This window comes from Bubalus bubalis, chromosome 14 (genome assembly GCF_019923935.1).
Source record: "Bubalus bubalis isolate 160015118507 breed Murrah chromosome 14, NDDB_SH_1, whole genome shotgun sequence".
NCBI lineage: Eukaryota > Metazoa > Chordata > Mammalia > Artiodactyla > Bovidae > Bubalus > Bubalus bubalis.
This window is the reverse complement of record NC_059170.1, coordinates 55,338,305-55,354,696: the sequence shown is the minus strand read 5'-3', so window position 1 is coordinate 55,354,696 and position 16,392 is coordinate 55,338,305. Positions and strand designations below refer to the sequence as shown.

Sequence of the window (16,392 nt, the reverse complement as noted above, 5' to 3'; positions counted from 1 at the left end):
TCTCCAACCCAACAAGACATATTTCTGTGCATCCTCAGATGGTGACCAGGGGTCCCGCCTCTTTGGTTATAATATTTGACAAGATACATTTTGAGATCAAGCATTCAAATGTGATGGATGGATTTATTTAAAGAGTGAATGGTCATCCCCTTCAGTTTAAATGTGAGATTCAAACAAGGCAGCTAGTCATCTTGACCACTCCCTTACTTCACCCAACTTAAGTCATCTGAGGATCAGATAACTCCTCTGAGGGACTGAATAGCCGTGTAAGGTCCTTCAGCAAGTGAGCCTCTCTTCTTGTCTCTTGGAAGGTATGCCACTGGAGATGACTGGAAGCTGGACTGCAGAGTTCTTTATTTCCTTATAACTTTAAGACCTCCTATCATCTAAGGGAATCCTTCTTCTTAAAAATTGAAAAAAAACACTTGACATTTTATGACCTAGAAATTGTTGTTTTGCAAAGCTTTTGAAAATGATTGTGGCAACTAATTTTTGACAGCAATCTCACTCTGCCAGTGGAGAATTCCGAGCAGGCAGGCTTCCATCCTGAAGGTGGGGAAAGTGCTGGGATTAGAGTCCATGTCCACCCCATTGCTCCCTCTAGCATGACAAGTCCACTGTCCCCTGGCCGGACGAACTGATGGGCCTCTCCAGTCGACGGAGGAAGCCACATCCCAGAAGAGAGATGGCCAGATGGAAAGCCTGGCAGGAGGAGCTCTGGTTTCCTGTGTCGCTTCCCAGGAAAAACACATCATCCCAGGCCCACTTCCCATGTGAGCTTTCCTAGGAACCAGACACACATTTCTGAATGAGTTTTATCCATCCCTTGGCCATAAATTTCCTTTCCATCATCCACTTGAAACACAACCAAGCTGAAAAACAACAGAAACGCTGTTGGAGCAAAATGGCCACATGGGGCATCAGTGACCCGTTTCTAAACCTCCTCCTGCTCCACTTAAAGGCAATACTTCCAGCCCTGGACACTGCTGACCAGATTCTAATGTTCTGCATCTTGGACAGATTATGACTGTTATTTCCTGCTCTTTTGGTAGAAAATAGGGGGACTGAAAAGAAAGGAGAAGTGAGAGAGGACCCACTGTAGTTATGTTTTCTGCCTTCTGGTGAAGGAAGAGTGGAGGGCGGGAGCTGGCATTCGTGGCTTGGGGAAAATGACAAGATAAATAAACAAAACACCTTTCCTCACTTTTGTGCTGATGAAGAGATCAGAGGTTGGTTCTCTGGAGAAGATGATACACAGGAAGCTGGGATGAAATGAGCAGAGAGATCAGGGATTAAAAGGAGGTCTACACACCAGTGGTGGCCACTCCCTCCGCCAAATGCTAAAGTGGGAGCTGACATCCCAGGAGCGAAGTAAGGCAATGAAGAGTCACGAGAAAAGACCCCAAGCGCTGATACTCGGGGTTCCTGCTGAAAGAATGAGCTTGCCAGGGACACAGACACAGGGGACCATCTCCACCTGGGCACTGGGAGCTTTTGAGTGTCTCACTCTTAGTTGTGGATGGAAAGCCCCCTACATAAAAGGCAGAGTGCATGCTCGCTCTGTCACTTCAGCCATGTCTGATTCTGCAATCTCATGGACTGTAGCCTGCCAGGCTCCTCTGTCCATGGGATTCTCCAGGCAAGAATACTGGACTGGGTTGTCATGCCCTCCTCCAAGGGATTTTCCTGACCCAGAGATCGAACCAGTGTCTCTTATGTCTCCTGCATTGGCAGGCAGGTTCTTTACCACTAGCGCCTCCTGGGAAGCCCACAAAAGACAGAGACCAAAAAAATCAACAAGAAACAAAAAGAACTGGAAAGAAACAGAACATGCATGATAATTAATATTATTGGAGAGATAAGAGGATATTTAGGGACTTCCTTGGTGGCTCAGATGGTAAAGTGTCTGTCTACAATGCGGGAGACCTGGGTTAATCCCTGGTTGGGAAGATCTCCTGGAGAAGGAAATGGCAATCCACTCCAGTACTATTGCCTGGAAAATCCCATGGACAGAGGAGCCTGGTAGGCTACAGTCCATGGGGTCTCAAAGAGTCAGAGACTAATTCACTTTCACTTTCACTTTCAAGAGGATATTTGGTTCAAAGACAATAATAGGATTATATGTATCTAAAGAAAATCAGTTAATATGAAGGAAGTCTGAGAAATTCAAAGCATGATAGTAAAGGTTAAAAAGTCAATAGAGGAGATTAAAGATAACATTGAGGAAAATCTTCCAGAAAGTAGAACAAAATGACAAAGAAGGAAAATAGGAGAAACGAGGTGTCAAAGCAGGAGGTCGTGCCCAGCCTCTGATTACTGGGGGCTCCAGAAGGAGGGCAGAGAGGAAACAGAGAGACATCATAGAAGAAATAATACAAAAAACCTGCCAGATATAAAGAGGAATACGAACCTCAGACTAAAAGTGTCCGTCTACACAACATAGCGGGTTTACCAAGACCTACTTCAAGGCACACCATCCTGCAATTTCAGATAAAGGGGAATAGAAGGAAATCCTAACAGATCCCATGGAGGTCATGGTGAGGGTAGTCCACTTAGAGTGTACAGACACAGACTTCCCCAGAGCAACTCTTAGAGACTCTGAGGCAACACCTGTGATATACTGAGAGAGGTATTCTGTATTTTCACATCCAGTGAAACTATGAAATCAGATGTGATGGTAAAACAAAGACTTTTTCAGGTGTGCAAAGACCCAGACATTTTACTTCCCATATACATTTTCCCTGGATCACTGCGGGACGTTCTCCAGTGGAACAAAAGTGTAAAAATACAAGAAGATTCGGGACCCAGGAAGCAAAGTACCTACTCCAGAGTTGGGGTGAAGGAAAGACAGGACAGGAACGGGGACATCCTGGGCTGAGGGCTGCAAATGAGGCTACGTTCAGACAGGAGCAGAAGGACAGAACGCTCCAAAAGGGAGGTCCCAGGAAGAACAACAAAGGCAACAACAAAAAACCCAGCCAAAGAGAGGAACAGATGAATCACACAATGTGTATGGAAATTAACGTCTATTATTTTCAAATAGACATTTGAAAATCTGTAGGAGCTTTTGGGAAAAAAAGATGGATGCATAGAAACTAAAGCAAGTAATGGCAAAATGGTAATTACCTTTAGGTAAAATAACTGGTTGTCTAAAAAGGAATTGCAACCCCAGGATGCTACTTGGGTTAGTCATAACAATGGTATGCGCATGGGTACACCTTTTGCATAGGATTGTGGTATCACCACATGGGAGAAATGGGAAGGGGAAAGTGTGGGTGGGTGCATAGGAGACCGCAGTCCTCACCTATATCAAAAATGGATAAATCAAGGAATAAGACCCTGTTCCAATTATTTAGAAGCAGAGAGAGGCAAATACCAGAAGAAACAGCTAAAAACTGTTGGAAGTGGTGGGGGGTGGGCTCTTTTTCATAAACAGCCTCTTGACTTTTAAACTATATCATATATTACTTAGATAAACATAAATGTGTTAAAAGTGGATGAAGCACTTCCCTGATGGTCCAGTGGCTAAGAGTCTGTACTCCCAATGTAGGAGGCCCTGGTTCAATCCCTCATCAGGAAACTAGATCCCACAAGCTGTAACTAAGATCTGGCCCAGCCAAATAAATAAATAAATATTAAAAAAAATAAGAATCTTTTCTTTTTAAAAAGTGAATGAAATAAGTTGGAGGAAGCAGGAATGAACAGCTTATTATATCTGAACAACATAGATTCCAATTCTAGTACATTGTAGGAATTGCTTCCCAAGCCACAGGGAGGGTGCTGGGTCAGCCAGTATCAGCGTCACCAACCAGTGATGCGTCTGGCCCTGCTCTCGGGCCCCTCAAGTCGTCCGAGGGCAGTGTGGGCAGCACAGAAGACTGCAGCCAAGATGAAATTGGATCTGATTCCAAGCGAGCAATTCTACCTCAATGGGAGCTAATACTGTGCCTGGTGGGGTGCTGGCCACCTTCACATCTGTCTCGCTGAATCTTCCCAAGAAGCTGGTGGGTGGGGTTTTTTAATATTCTTGTTCAACTGAAGAGGAAAATGAAGTTTGGAGACATCACAGAAGGTGTCCACATTTATTGCAGTTGCTAAGACGCAGAGGTAGGAAGGGAACCCCGAAGTCCAAATCCCTAATCACAGTCACTCTGCTCCAGAGCCTCCCGCCATCTGTACATATTTACAGGTGCCAAGCGTGTCCCACCACTTCAGGTTCCTTGTATTTGACTAAGTTACTAAGTGTCTCTAGCACCACTTTCCTCCCTCAGTAAACTTGATTCCATCTCACTTGTGAGTCTCACATAATGTAATATATGTGAAAGAAATGTTTAAATGAAACAAATGAAATTATTTACAAAACAGAAAGAGACTTAAAGATATAGAAAACACACTTATGGTTAACAAAGAGGAAACGTGGTGGCGGAGGGATAAATCAGGAGCTTGGGATAAACATACACACACCCTTATGCATGGAGATAAAGCCTGAATATTCATTGGAAGGACTGATGCTGAAGCTCCAATATTTTGGTCACCTTATGTGAAGAGCCAACTCATTGGAAAAGACCCTGGTGCTGGAAAAGATTGAGGGCAGAAGAAGGGGGCGACAGAGGATGAAATGGTTGGATGGCATCACCGACTCAATGGACATGAGTTTGAGCAAACTCTGGGAGATAGTGAAGGGAAGCCTGGTGTGCTGCAGTCCACGGGGTCACAAAGAATCTGACATGACCGAGCAACTGAACAACGATCACTACTATATATAAGACAGATGACCAACAAGGACCTACTGTATAGCACAGGAAACTCTACTCAATATTCTGGGATAACCTATACGAGAAAAGAACCTAAAAAAGAATGAATATATATAACTGAATCATTTTGCTGTACACCTGAAAATAACACAGCATTGTAACTATACTCCAATAAAATTAAAAGAAAAATTGTATATACTCTACATGTCAATTATGCAAATAAAAATATTATTTTTGATGATGAGAGACAGGTGGCCTTGTGACATGATCTGTCTCCTTGGTCACCATCAGAAAAGCCATCTCCGGCTCACTGGCAGGACTCACTATGCTCCAGGACAGATGCTGAGAAGAGAGAGCAGGGGCTCTAGAGGGGCACTCAGGTCTGCAGGCAGGCTGATGCCATGGGCACCTGGACCCTGTATGTGGCTTGTTCCTAATGTATCACCTCCTTCACTTGGGGAACCTATAATATTTAGTTCTGGGGATTTCTTTTTTATTTCCCATTAATCCCAGAGACCTCTGTGATCATGATTCAGAACCACCGAAGTCGTCACCTTCAGCTCAGCATCTGTGACTAGACTGAACTGAACAACTCTGAGAGAAACCACGTCTGCTCCCTTAACCCAGGGGCCTGGATACGCACAATATGGGGACAACTTTTCACTTGCCAAGGTTGACAGGGATCTCACCCAGGCAGCGACTTTCTAAGCATTTACTGCCCAAGTCTGCCCCCTTGTGGACAATCCTCACCGCTTATTTCTTCCAAAGCGCTTTCACATGGATTAAGCAAAGACCATCAGACACTCGCTATCTATAAGGTAAGTAAGGCTGGTATTATTTTCACTTTATAGTGAGAAAATGAGGTTTAGAGAGAGAAAGAAAACCACAAATCCCTAGAATGACATTTAGCGTCTTCGTGCTGCCATTTAGCAAAATCCCCAAATACTCTCGTCAGAGTGCCCTGCGCTTGAGCTCAGGTTAAGTCCTGGTTCAGCAACTGTCACCGAGCGAGGTTCTTTCACAGATTGAATTTGATCACTACCATAGCCTCCAGGATTTTGAACACTTGCATTTGGTGGAACTATTTTGTGCAGTGAGGTGCTGAAATCATTCTAGAAGGAAAAGTGATGGCTGATAGACCATTTCAAGTCTTGTGTGTGTGCTTCAGTGTGTGGTTGGTTGCTGCAGTCCCTCAAAGCTGGGTTTAGTTAAGCAGGAACAGTACAGGCAGCAGGATGGGAATCCTTTGAACACAGCCATTGGCCATGTCACAACAGGTGTAGCTGGCTTTGAAGTTCTCTGTGGAGGGTTTGACCGTGAGGGCACAGAGCAGCCCGGAGGCTGAGCTCTGCGATCCTGAGTCAGGCTGCCAGCGTCAGCCACTCAGTAGCTATGCAACCCTGGTGAATCTCATAACCACCCTGTGTCTCAGCTGCCTCACAGAGAAAGCTAGGATAAAGAACAGTATCCACTTCGGAGATGGTGCAAAGTTTCAGCTACATAACTTACAGAGAGCACTCAGCGCCAAGCCTGCACGGTGCCACGGCAGTACCTGTCAGCAATCCCTCTCCCTGGCCGCTGATGAGCTGGCCTAAGGCTGCACTCATGAGGCAGAAGGAGGTTTGTCGGCGGGTGCAGAGTGGGTCTTTACTTTAAATACATTGCCCCAGTTACGGTTCTCAACCCCAGGATGGAGTGTGTCCTCGGAATTTTCTGTGGGCATTTTCGGTTATCCAGTGAAAGGAAACACTACAAGAATATGGGAAATTGGATTCAAGAGACTGTCCCACTCAATTAAGAAGTGTCCCATGAAGAGACGTGGCCCTAAAGAAGATGTACAAATGGCCAGGGAGCACATGAAACGATGCTCAACATCGCTAATCATCAGGGAAATGCAAATCAAAGCCACAAGGAGAGATCATCTAACACCACTAGGATGCTGTTTTGTTTTTTTTTTAAACCCAGAAAATAGTAAGTGTTGGTGAGGATGTGCAAATCTGGAATCTTTATGTGCTGTTGGTGGGAATATAAAATGATGCAGTCCTTATGGAAAGCAGTAAGGCAGGTCCTAAAAAACTGAAAAACAGAATTACCACATGATTGAGCAATTCCGCTTCTGCGTATTCACCCCAAACAACTGAAAGCAGGGATATGAATAGATACTTATAAACCTATGTTTTTCCAGTAGTCACATACGGATGTGAGAGTTGAACCTTAAAGAAGTCTGAAGAATTGATGCTTTCGAATTGTGGTGTTGGAGAAGACTCTTGAGTCCCTTGGACAGCAAGGAGATCACACCAGCCAATCTATTCTAAAGGGAATCAACCCTGAATATTCACTGGAAGGACTGCTGCTGAAGCTGAAGCTCCAATACTTTGGCCACCTGATATGAAGAGCCGACTTACTGGAAAAGACCCTGGAAAAGATGCTGGGAAAGACTGAGGGCAAGAGGAGAAGGGGGTGACAGGATGAGATGGTTGGATGGTATCATTGACTCAATGGATGTGAGTCTGGGCAAACTCCAGGAGATAGTGAAGGACAGGGAAGCCTGGCATGCTGCAGTCTGTGGGGCTGCAGAGTCGGAGACGACTGAGTGACTGAACAACAACAATGTTCATAGCACCATTACTCCTAACAACCAAAAAGTGAAAGTCATGCAAGTATCCACTGAAGGATGGATGAATAAACAAAAGATGGGAATTGCATACAATGGAATATTAGCCATCAAAAGGAAGGAAATTCTAACACATGATACAATATGGATGAACTTTGAGGACATTATGCTAAGTAAAATAAACCCGACACAGAAGGTCAAATATTGCAGGAGTCCCCTTATATGAGGGACCCCGAATAGTCAGATACAGAGAAATAGAAAGTAGAATGGAAGTTGCCTGGGTCTGGGGGTGTGGAGAAGAGGGAATCATTGTTTAAGGGATACAGAGTTTTAGTTTAGTAAGAGGAGGAGTTCTGTGGATAGATGGTAATGGTGGTCGCACAGCAAGGTAAACATGTGATACCTGCTAAGTGTTAACATACCCTTATCAGTGGTTACCATGGTAAATTTTATCACAGTTAAAAAAATGTCCCACTGCCATAGAGAACAGTGGTTGATAAGAGGGTCGGGGTGGGCTGGGGAGGGATGGATTGGGAGCTTGGGATTAGCAGATGCAAACTACTATATATAGAATGGATAAACAAGGCCCCCTATTGAACAGTGCAGGGAACGATATTCAATATCCCAGGATAAACCACAGTGGGAAAGAACACAAAAAAGAATGAATATATGTATAAATGACTCACTTTGCTGTACAGCAAAAACATTGTAAATCAACTTCTTGTTCTTTTTCAGTCACTAAGTCGTGTCTGACTCTTTGCGACCCCACGAACTACAGTACGCCAGGCTTCCTCCACTAAATCAGCTAGACTTCAACAAATAAATGAAAAAAGTTGTCCCACCCAAAGTACCAATAGCATCCTTTTGAGAGATACTTCCAGAATATCCAAAAATGATCAAACACACATGCATGTGGTTATAAGAGGTTCATTCATACTTATGAGACTTAGTGCGTTTGTCACACTGGTCTGGGTTTCCCCTTTTAGGTCACAGTTGCCAAGTTAAGGAGACACCTAAAATCAAGTTAAGAAACACCTCCAAGGAGCCGTAACACAGTTACAGGATTGGAAGGAGTCACTTTATAAACACTCAACAGCTTTAGCTCCTTGGAGTTCTTATTTATTTATAGCCATTAATTTAGAAATTACTTCTACTAATCAATAGAAGTAGTAGATGCAATGTAGGAGACCGGAGTTCAATCCCTGGGTCAGGAAGATCCCTTAGAGAAGGGAATGGCAACCCACTCCAATATTCTCGCCTGGAGAATCCACTGGACAGAGGAGCCTGTAGGGGCTATAGTCCATAGGGTCACAAAGAGTCGGACGCAACTGAGTGACTAACACACTTTCTACTAATCAATAGCATCACAATAGGGGCAGCAAGCTGGGATTCCCAGCTACAAAGGAGACTTTCAGATTTCAACAGAAAACTCGAAACAGGAAGAAGTAGTTCTTACCTTGTAGATACAGGACTTGGCATTCAGGAAGAAAAGCTCGATGGTGGCATTGTCCTTCAGGTATGAGATGCTCTCGATATAGAACCTGCAAGAGAACAGCTGCCAGTGAACCACAGACACACTGACCAATGAGGCAGAAAATCAAGTTGTCTGAGTTACATGATCTGACTGAAGGATGAGGACTTCCAACCCAACAGGAACAAAAGAAAAAGTCATCAATTCCTTAGTGCTTTTCAAGTTTTATTTATAGTGGATTAGGACCATCAAGACTGACAGCCCTTCCCATAGCTAGGAGCCATGTTCGCCGTCAGCCTCCAGGAGTACACTTGAACTTGACCATTTACTTCTATTTTAGTTACCTGTTGCCAATTTTTTTTTACAATGTCACTTGTTTCCATTACATTACTTTCTGTCCTAATCACTGTTAAGTTGGAGTTTTAAAAGATAATTTCTTTTGCTTAGTCAAATAAAGGGCCTTATTTTTCTTTGAAATGGTTACAACAGATCTTCTGAAGACAGCAAGGTGGGGTTTGACATCTCTACATCCAGAAGGCTGGGGCCGGTGTTCTTAACACTGTGATATTCATGAACATGAAGCCAAATGAAAATTGGATTCTTATGCAGATGAAGCTTATGGGGTTTTTTTCAAGATGACACATGCTGAAATTATTTAAGTTTGCATTCAATAAGTCTTTACAAGTTGATTCTGGAGTTTATTCAATTCCCTAATTAGATAAGGCACTTGTACTTGTCTTAGGATCAGCTGTACTGAGGGAGCCGAGATGACAGGGGAGAAGGAAATGATTGGCATGCAGAGCCTTGGAGGGGAGGAGGTTCTGAGTAAGGGGTGACAACTCCTGGGGGGCCTCATGGAAACTGGGTACCTGCCTCATGGAAACTGGGGGCACCTGCCTTGTGGAAATTGGAGGCACCAAGAGCGGGTGGAAGGTGAAATGAGAAAAAAGCAAGTGCCGTGGTCTTTCAGAACAGCATTAAGATATGATGGAAGGAGTCACGGGGAGGAAGTCAAGAGCCCAGTAATCTGCGCCCAGGGCTTTGTGATTCAGGACCCTGGGCTTCTGCTTGCCAGACTATAAAAGACAGCAGGACGCCATCAGCAGTTCCCCACCTAAAATGTTTGCTGCTTTCAAGTACTGGAACCTAATGCAGATTAAGAGCTTCCTGGTGGCTCAGTGGTAAAGAATCTGCTTGCATGCAGATCCCTGGGCTGGGAAAATCTACTAGAGAAGGAAATGGCAACCTACTCCAGTATTCTTGCCTGAAGAATTCCATGGACAGAGGAGGTGATGGGCTACAGTCCATGGGGTTGCAAAAGAGTTGGACATGACTTCGAGGCTAAACAACAATAAAAACAGCAAAACTAACACACTAACATTGCATAAGGCAAACAACAGGTTTGTGTAGGCTAGGGTAAGTCCACGGCATCCCACTTTGCAACCTCTGGTCTACAGCTAAGTAAACAACATCTTTGACCATTTCACAGATATGCACAGAGGCTGTTGTGATGAATACAACACAGATTCAGTTAAATTTGTGAGTAACTCCAGAGTAACTTCAGATATTAGTAGATATTTTCAATCCACAGATATTAGTCCTACAATTACCACCATGAAAGGTCTACAAAATTTTTGGAAATTACAATTCTATCTTCATTTGTGCAAAGCCTGGGAATGAACAGGCTGGCTGATTACCCCTTTCCCCTACTGAAAATACAAAGCACTTGCCTCCTGCTTTTGGACCAAGCGTTTTAAGTCATGAAGGTCTTCATAAAGGGTCTGCAGCAGTCTCAGAGAAACTGGGAAGCTGCGCCCCTTTCACTTTCCTAATAACAAAGACTTGAAATGCGGTAGCAAATTCTACTTCTCAAAGCAAAACACAGCTGTCTCTCTGTATTGGCAGGGGATTGGTTCCAGGACCCCCTCCCCAAGGATATCCCTTGGATGCTCAAGTCTCTGATATAAAATGGTGCAGTACAGTCAGTACATATCAGGGTTTTACATCTGATCCATGCATATGGAGAACTGACTGCAAGTTAAATGTGATGTCATTTAAAAGTCTCCATCCCTTGTAAAAGGTTCTTGGCGATGGGTAGTCAGAATAGCAAAATCAGAAGGAAAGAAGGCAGACAGATGGAAAGGAAGGGAAAGGAAGGCAGGTGGGGGAGGGGAGGGTGACAAAGGCTCAGGACAGGGCCTTGGGGCAGGGGGTTGGGGGAGAGCAAAGCCAGATTAACTGGGAGACTTGCTGTGCTGTGCTTAGTCGCTCAGTGTGTCCGACTCTTCGCGACCACATGGACTGTAGCCTGGCAGGCTCCTCTGTCCATGGGGTTCTCTAGGCAAGAACACTGGAGTGGGTTGCCATATCCTCCTCCAGGGGATCTTCCCAACTCAGGAATCGATCTGGGGTCTCCTGCATTGCAGGTGGATTCTTTACCAGCTGAGCTACCAGGGAGGCCCAGAGACCTACAAGGGTGGCCTATTACAAATCAATTCTGCCTCTATACCTGTGTCCAAGCTACTCCTCTCACCCCAGAACAATCCTGCTGCAGATCCCAGCTCACTCCTGCTCCCTTCTGCCTTGCTCAGTCACGACATGTTTTCATTGACTCTGCGGACGGTCCCCACAGGGGATCTCCTCTCCTGGGCTCCAGTGACACCCTCTGCTTATTGTGTGGCCCCTGGTCCTGAGATTCCCTGTTCCCTGAGATGCCTTCTCACTAGGCAGCTGATTCCTTAAGGGCTGGGACCCAATCTCATTCATTTTTGCATTCCCAGCACTAATTCAGGACCTGGCATCAACATGTACAATTTTAAAAAAATTTATTTCTTTATAAATTATTTTTTTTTAAAACGTATTCTTTTCCATTATGGCTTATCACAAGATATTGAATATAGTTCCCTGTGCTATATGGTAGGACCTTGCTGTTTATCCATTCTAAATGTTAACAATTTGTATCTGGGGTTCCCTGGTAGCTCAGACGGTGAAGAGTCTACCTATAATGCAGGAGACCCAGGTTTGATATATATATTATTTTTGGCTGTGCTGGGTCTTCGCTGCTGCATGAGCTTTACTCTAGTTGCAAGAGCAGGGGCAACTCTCTAGTTGCAGCACGCACGCTTCTCATTGCACTGGCGTCTCTTGCTGAAGAGCACGGGCTCTGGGGTCGAGCGCTTCGGTAGTTGCTGCGCCACACGGGCTCAGTAGTTGCCGCTCCTGTGCTCTGCACAGGCTCAGCAGTTGTGGTGCGCTGGCTTAGTCACTCTGCAGCATAAGGATCTTCCCAGATCAGGGATCGAACCTGTGCCTCCTTCACTGGCAGGCAGATTCTTTACCACTGAGCCACCAGGGAAATCCTGCTCCAGCATTCTTGCCTGGAGAATTCCATGGACAGAGGAGTCTGGTGGGGTACCAAACCCCAAGTCCCAGTCCATCCTTCTCCCTTCCTGCCTCCCCCTTGGCAACCACAAGTCTGTCCTCTGTGTCTTGTGAGTCTGTTTCTATTTCACAGATAAGCTCCTTTTGTGTCATAGCTTAGATTTCACACAAAAGTGCTATCATATGGTACTTGTCTTCCTTTTTCTGAATTACTTCACATAGTATGATAATCTCTAGTTTCATCCATATTGCTGCAAACGGCATTATTTTGTTCTTTTTATGGCTGAATAGTATTCTACTGTATATATAACATGTAAGTTTCTATGAGTGAAAAAGTCTGATTTTCAACTGTTCTCCTCTCCATACACCACTGTTAGGAGTTCTTATTGGACAGTGAAATGAGTGACAAAGACATGTGGGAGGGAGAAAAAAAAAATAAATGACTTCCCAGCCCATTTATAATGATTAGGGGTCCTTACACTCCACACCAGCCCCTCCCCCTCTACCCCTTCTCTCAGTGTGAACGTACAAAGCTGTTCACAGAGATATGCTGATGACTTTGAATCATAGAGCCAGGAGAACACCAGAGGCTTCTGGAATTTGCCAGTGAGTGACCTTAGTTCTGTAATAATTATGAACCTAAAGCTGTTGGGTCTGAAATAACTTGATTTTCAAAACAATGCCTTATGTCTCGATCCCATTCATTTTAATGCTTGACAATTAAGGAGTGAAGACATTCTGTCCCACCCCCTCCCAATTTTTTCTTCAACAGCATATTAAGCAAAAACATTACAATTCCCTTTCCAGCTCTCTAATAATGGGAAACTGAAATGAGATGGCAAATTTTATGCCTTTTGAGGTAGTATTTGTTCTCTGGCTTCACAAGAGACAGGAAGGTGGAGGAAATAACTATATTCTGAGGTGGAGGGAAAAAAAAAAATCACTTCCTTTTGACAGAAACTGGAAAGCAGTTTCCTGTTAACCTTTATCACCAAGAAACAGCCTGGGAAACCCAGTGAGTTCCAGGGCTGTCATATTATTGTTCTGTAATCCTGGATATTTCATTCATCCTGAACTTTCCATCTGTGCTAGGGAGCTGGTGAGTCAACAGTGCCCAGAGGAAAACAGACCTCGGACATCTCAATCCCACGCCAAGGCCCAGCACACACTCGGAGAGAACTTCTAGGGAAATGGGGAAGGTTGACAGTGTCTGTTCAAAGTGGAGATCCCAGTTCTGTTCTTTTGGGCTTCCCTGGTGGCTCAGATGGTAAAGAATCCACCTGCAATGCAGGAGACCCGGGTTTGATCCCTGGGTTGGGAAGATCCCCTGGAGAAGGGAATGGCTACCCATTCCAGTATTTTTGCCTGGGAATTCCCATGGACAGAGAAGCCTGGCGAGCTACAGTCCATGGGGTGGCAGAGTCAGGCACGCCTGAGTGACTAACACTTACCTGCTGTTTTGGTTTTTCCTGAGAACCTTGTCAAAGGTCCTCCTTTGAGGCACTAGATGGCGATGTTGCATTTCCTTACCTACCAGTGCGGCATGTCAGTGTTAGAGCGGGTTCACAAAAAACATTCCAGGTCTCCGGGTAAACCTAAGGAAACCAATGATGTCTCTCGTATTCAGAGGGCCTGTGTGGATGATTCCAAGTCTGATTATGTATTAACCGAGGGGTCTGGATGCCTTGACATCTGGGGTCTTGCTTACCCTGTGGGCAATCCAATGCCTACAACCCCTTTCCTCGCCTGCCCCAGGGGAATTTCACACTCCAGGCTGCTATTCACCTTCCTTAATTATCTCAGAGCCAAGAACTGGATAACTTGGGAGAGTCCACATACCCCCAGAGGCTGCTGAAGTTATTCAAACTAGCCAGTCCTAAGCCTGCTTACCACGCCTGATCTATTGATGCAGAAACCACAGTGAAGGCTCTTGCCCACAGGTACCTCACTTCCTCTGCTTCCTGGCTGAGCCTGGTGCTTCCCCACATGCTTTACTCTGCTGGGAACCCTCTCTTCTTGGGAATCAACTGGCAGTCTCTCTTTTCAATGTTAGTCATTTCCTTATCCGTTGGCCCCAAGTACCTGAATAATAATAAGGCCTACACTCTAAAACAGGCTCTTCATGGGAACTTCCCTGGTAGTTTGGTGATTAAAAATCCACCTTCCAATGCAGGGGATGCAGGTTTGACCCCTGGTTGGAAACCTAAGATACCACATGCTTTGGGGCAACTAAGCCGGTGTACCACAACTAGAGAAACCCACATGCCATAACAAAGATCCCACGTGCTGCAACGAAGACCCAATGCAGCCAAATAAATAAATATATTTTTAAAAAACCTAAAACAGGTTCTTCAGCACATTTAATAGGGCTGAATCTTTTTCTTTATTCTCCCATGCTGTGCAGCTTGTGACATCTTAGTTCCCTGATCAGGGACTGAACCCAGGCCCCCGGGCACTTAAGGCACCAAGTCCTAACCCCTGGACTCCCAGGGAATTCCCAGTAGGACTGAATCACAGGGCTTCTTTTTGAGTCAAAGGAAACAGTGCTCTGGGCCAAGGGCAAACCTGGCTCAGTACCATGACTGATGCCACACGCAACCTGACCCAGATGATGCTAGTCTGAGGATATTTTATCAGATGGTCTGAAGTAGGAATACATATGTGCTATGCTATTACATGTCTGAGTGTATTCAATACTCAAGGCTCTGGAGCCTTCAGGGAGTCTGGTCCCCTTAACCTGTAGAAGCCTCAGGTGGCGGCAGACTGAACACCACCCTGCAGGATTACATCAGCTAGGGGCTCCTACGGGCCCCCTCGCTCCTCCTCTTCCCTCTCACATCCCCACTTGGCACTTGGGAATCACTGACTATTTACGGCAAGTGTTAATTAAATGGCCCAATGATTTCATTTCGTAATGAACACAAATGTCACATTTGGAATGCTGGCTTTTGGTAGAAAAAGGAGCGATAGTAATGAGAAGGATAATTAATACTGCTGTGAGTTTCTGCAGCCAAGTATCTCTGATGTTGAGAATTTCAACAGCGCCGAGAATCCTAACTGGGACACCCAGTCGAGATCTAGCGAGTTCTGGTTAGTGGACGCCTCCTTTTAGGTCCACAGCATCGTTGTTACTGCGAGTGACAGGAAACAGCACTTGCTGTCTTAATCAGCCCCGAAAGACACCAACAGGCAGGTCGTGAACTCAGCTATAACATTCCCCCTCCCAGATGACAGCTTCCTGGCATCTCCTCTCTTTTTTTTCTTCTCTGTAGCTCACTTTATTTTATTGGTTGTGAAACTCTAGGTTTGAAGAGACACATCTAACTTCTATTTATTTTCCTACAAACAGTGTCGATGACCAGAGTTCCAAGAACACTTGGCTGGAGAACACACAATGAAAGGAACACCCAGACACGGAGGAATTATCCTGAGCACAAACTCAAGTCCATTAAAAAAAAAAAGAAGGGGACTTCCCTGGCGGTCCAGTGGTAAAGATTCTGTGCTTCCAACGGAGGCATCATGGGTTCAATCCCTGATCAGGGATGAGATTCCACCTGTCTCGTGGTCAAAAAATAAAAACAAAAAAAAAACCCAAAAAGGACAGAGCGACTTCTTTGGGTGAGTAGGCGTATTTTTCCTTCTATTTTTTCTTGACCTATTTCTTTATTTTCCTAATTGTGTTTGGTTGTTCTGGGTCTTTGTTGCTGTGTGTGGGCTTTCTCCAGTCGTGGCAAGTAGGGGCTACTCTCCAGTTGCGGTGCACGGCTTCTCATTGTGGTGGCTTCTCTTGTTGCAGAGCACAGTCTCTAGGCACATGGGCTTAGTTGCCCTGTGGCATGTTGGGACATCCCGGACCAGGGATTGAACCAGTGTCCCCTGCACTGCAAGGCAAATTCTTAACTGCTGGACCATCAGGGAAACCCTCTTAACCTATTTCTTAAGTTTGACTGGTGGTCCCTACCAGAGGGTCACTGCTCTCAATTTGGGGAGCTTGCCTCATGGCATTAAACAATGACCTTGTCATTGAATGTGATCTTTGTCAAACACTGATCACTGGGAGGCTTGTAGAGGATGTGTGAGGGGTCAGGGGGTGGGGAGAGATGAGGCTGGAGAGGCATGCACAAGTCAGGTCACCAGGAAAAGTGAGGGCAGCCTTAGCACGATAATGCATT

General features: G+C 45.1%; 1 protein-coding gene across 9 annotated transcripts in view; it reads right to left on the bottom strand.

Annotated features, from left to right (window-relative positions):
- Nucleotides 1–16,392, bottom strand: part of FRMD4A (FERM domain containing 4A) — a 515,353-nt gene that overhangs the window by 133,797 nt on the left and 365,164 nt on the right. For all 9 annotated transcript variants that reach the window (XM_044928112.2, XM_006066017.4, XM_044928110.2 and 6 more), the window contains exon 5: nt 8,825–8,909. In XM_044928112.2, coding sequence (XP_044784047.2) covers nt 8,825–8,909 — 85 coding nt within the window. The remainder of the gene's footprint in view (nt 1–8,824; nt 8,910–16,392) is intronic.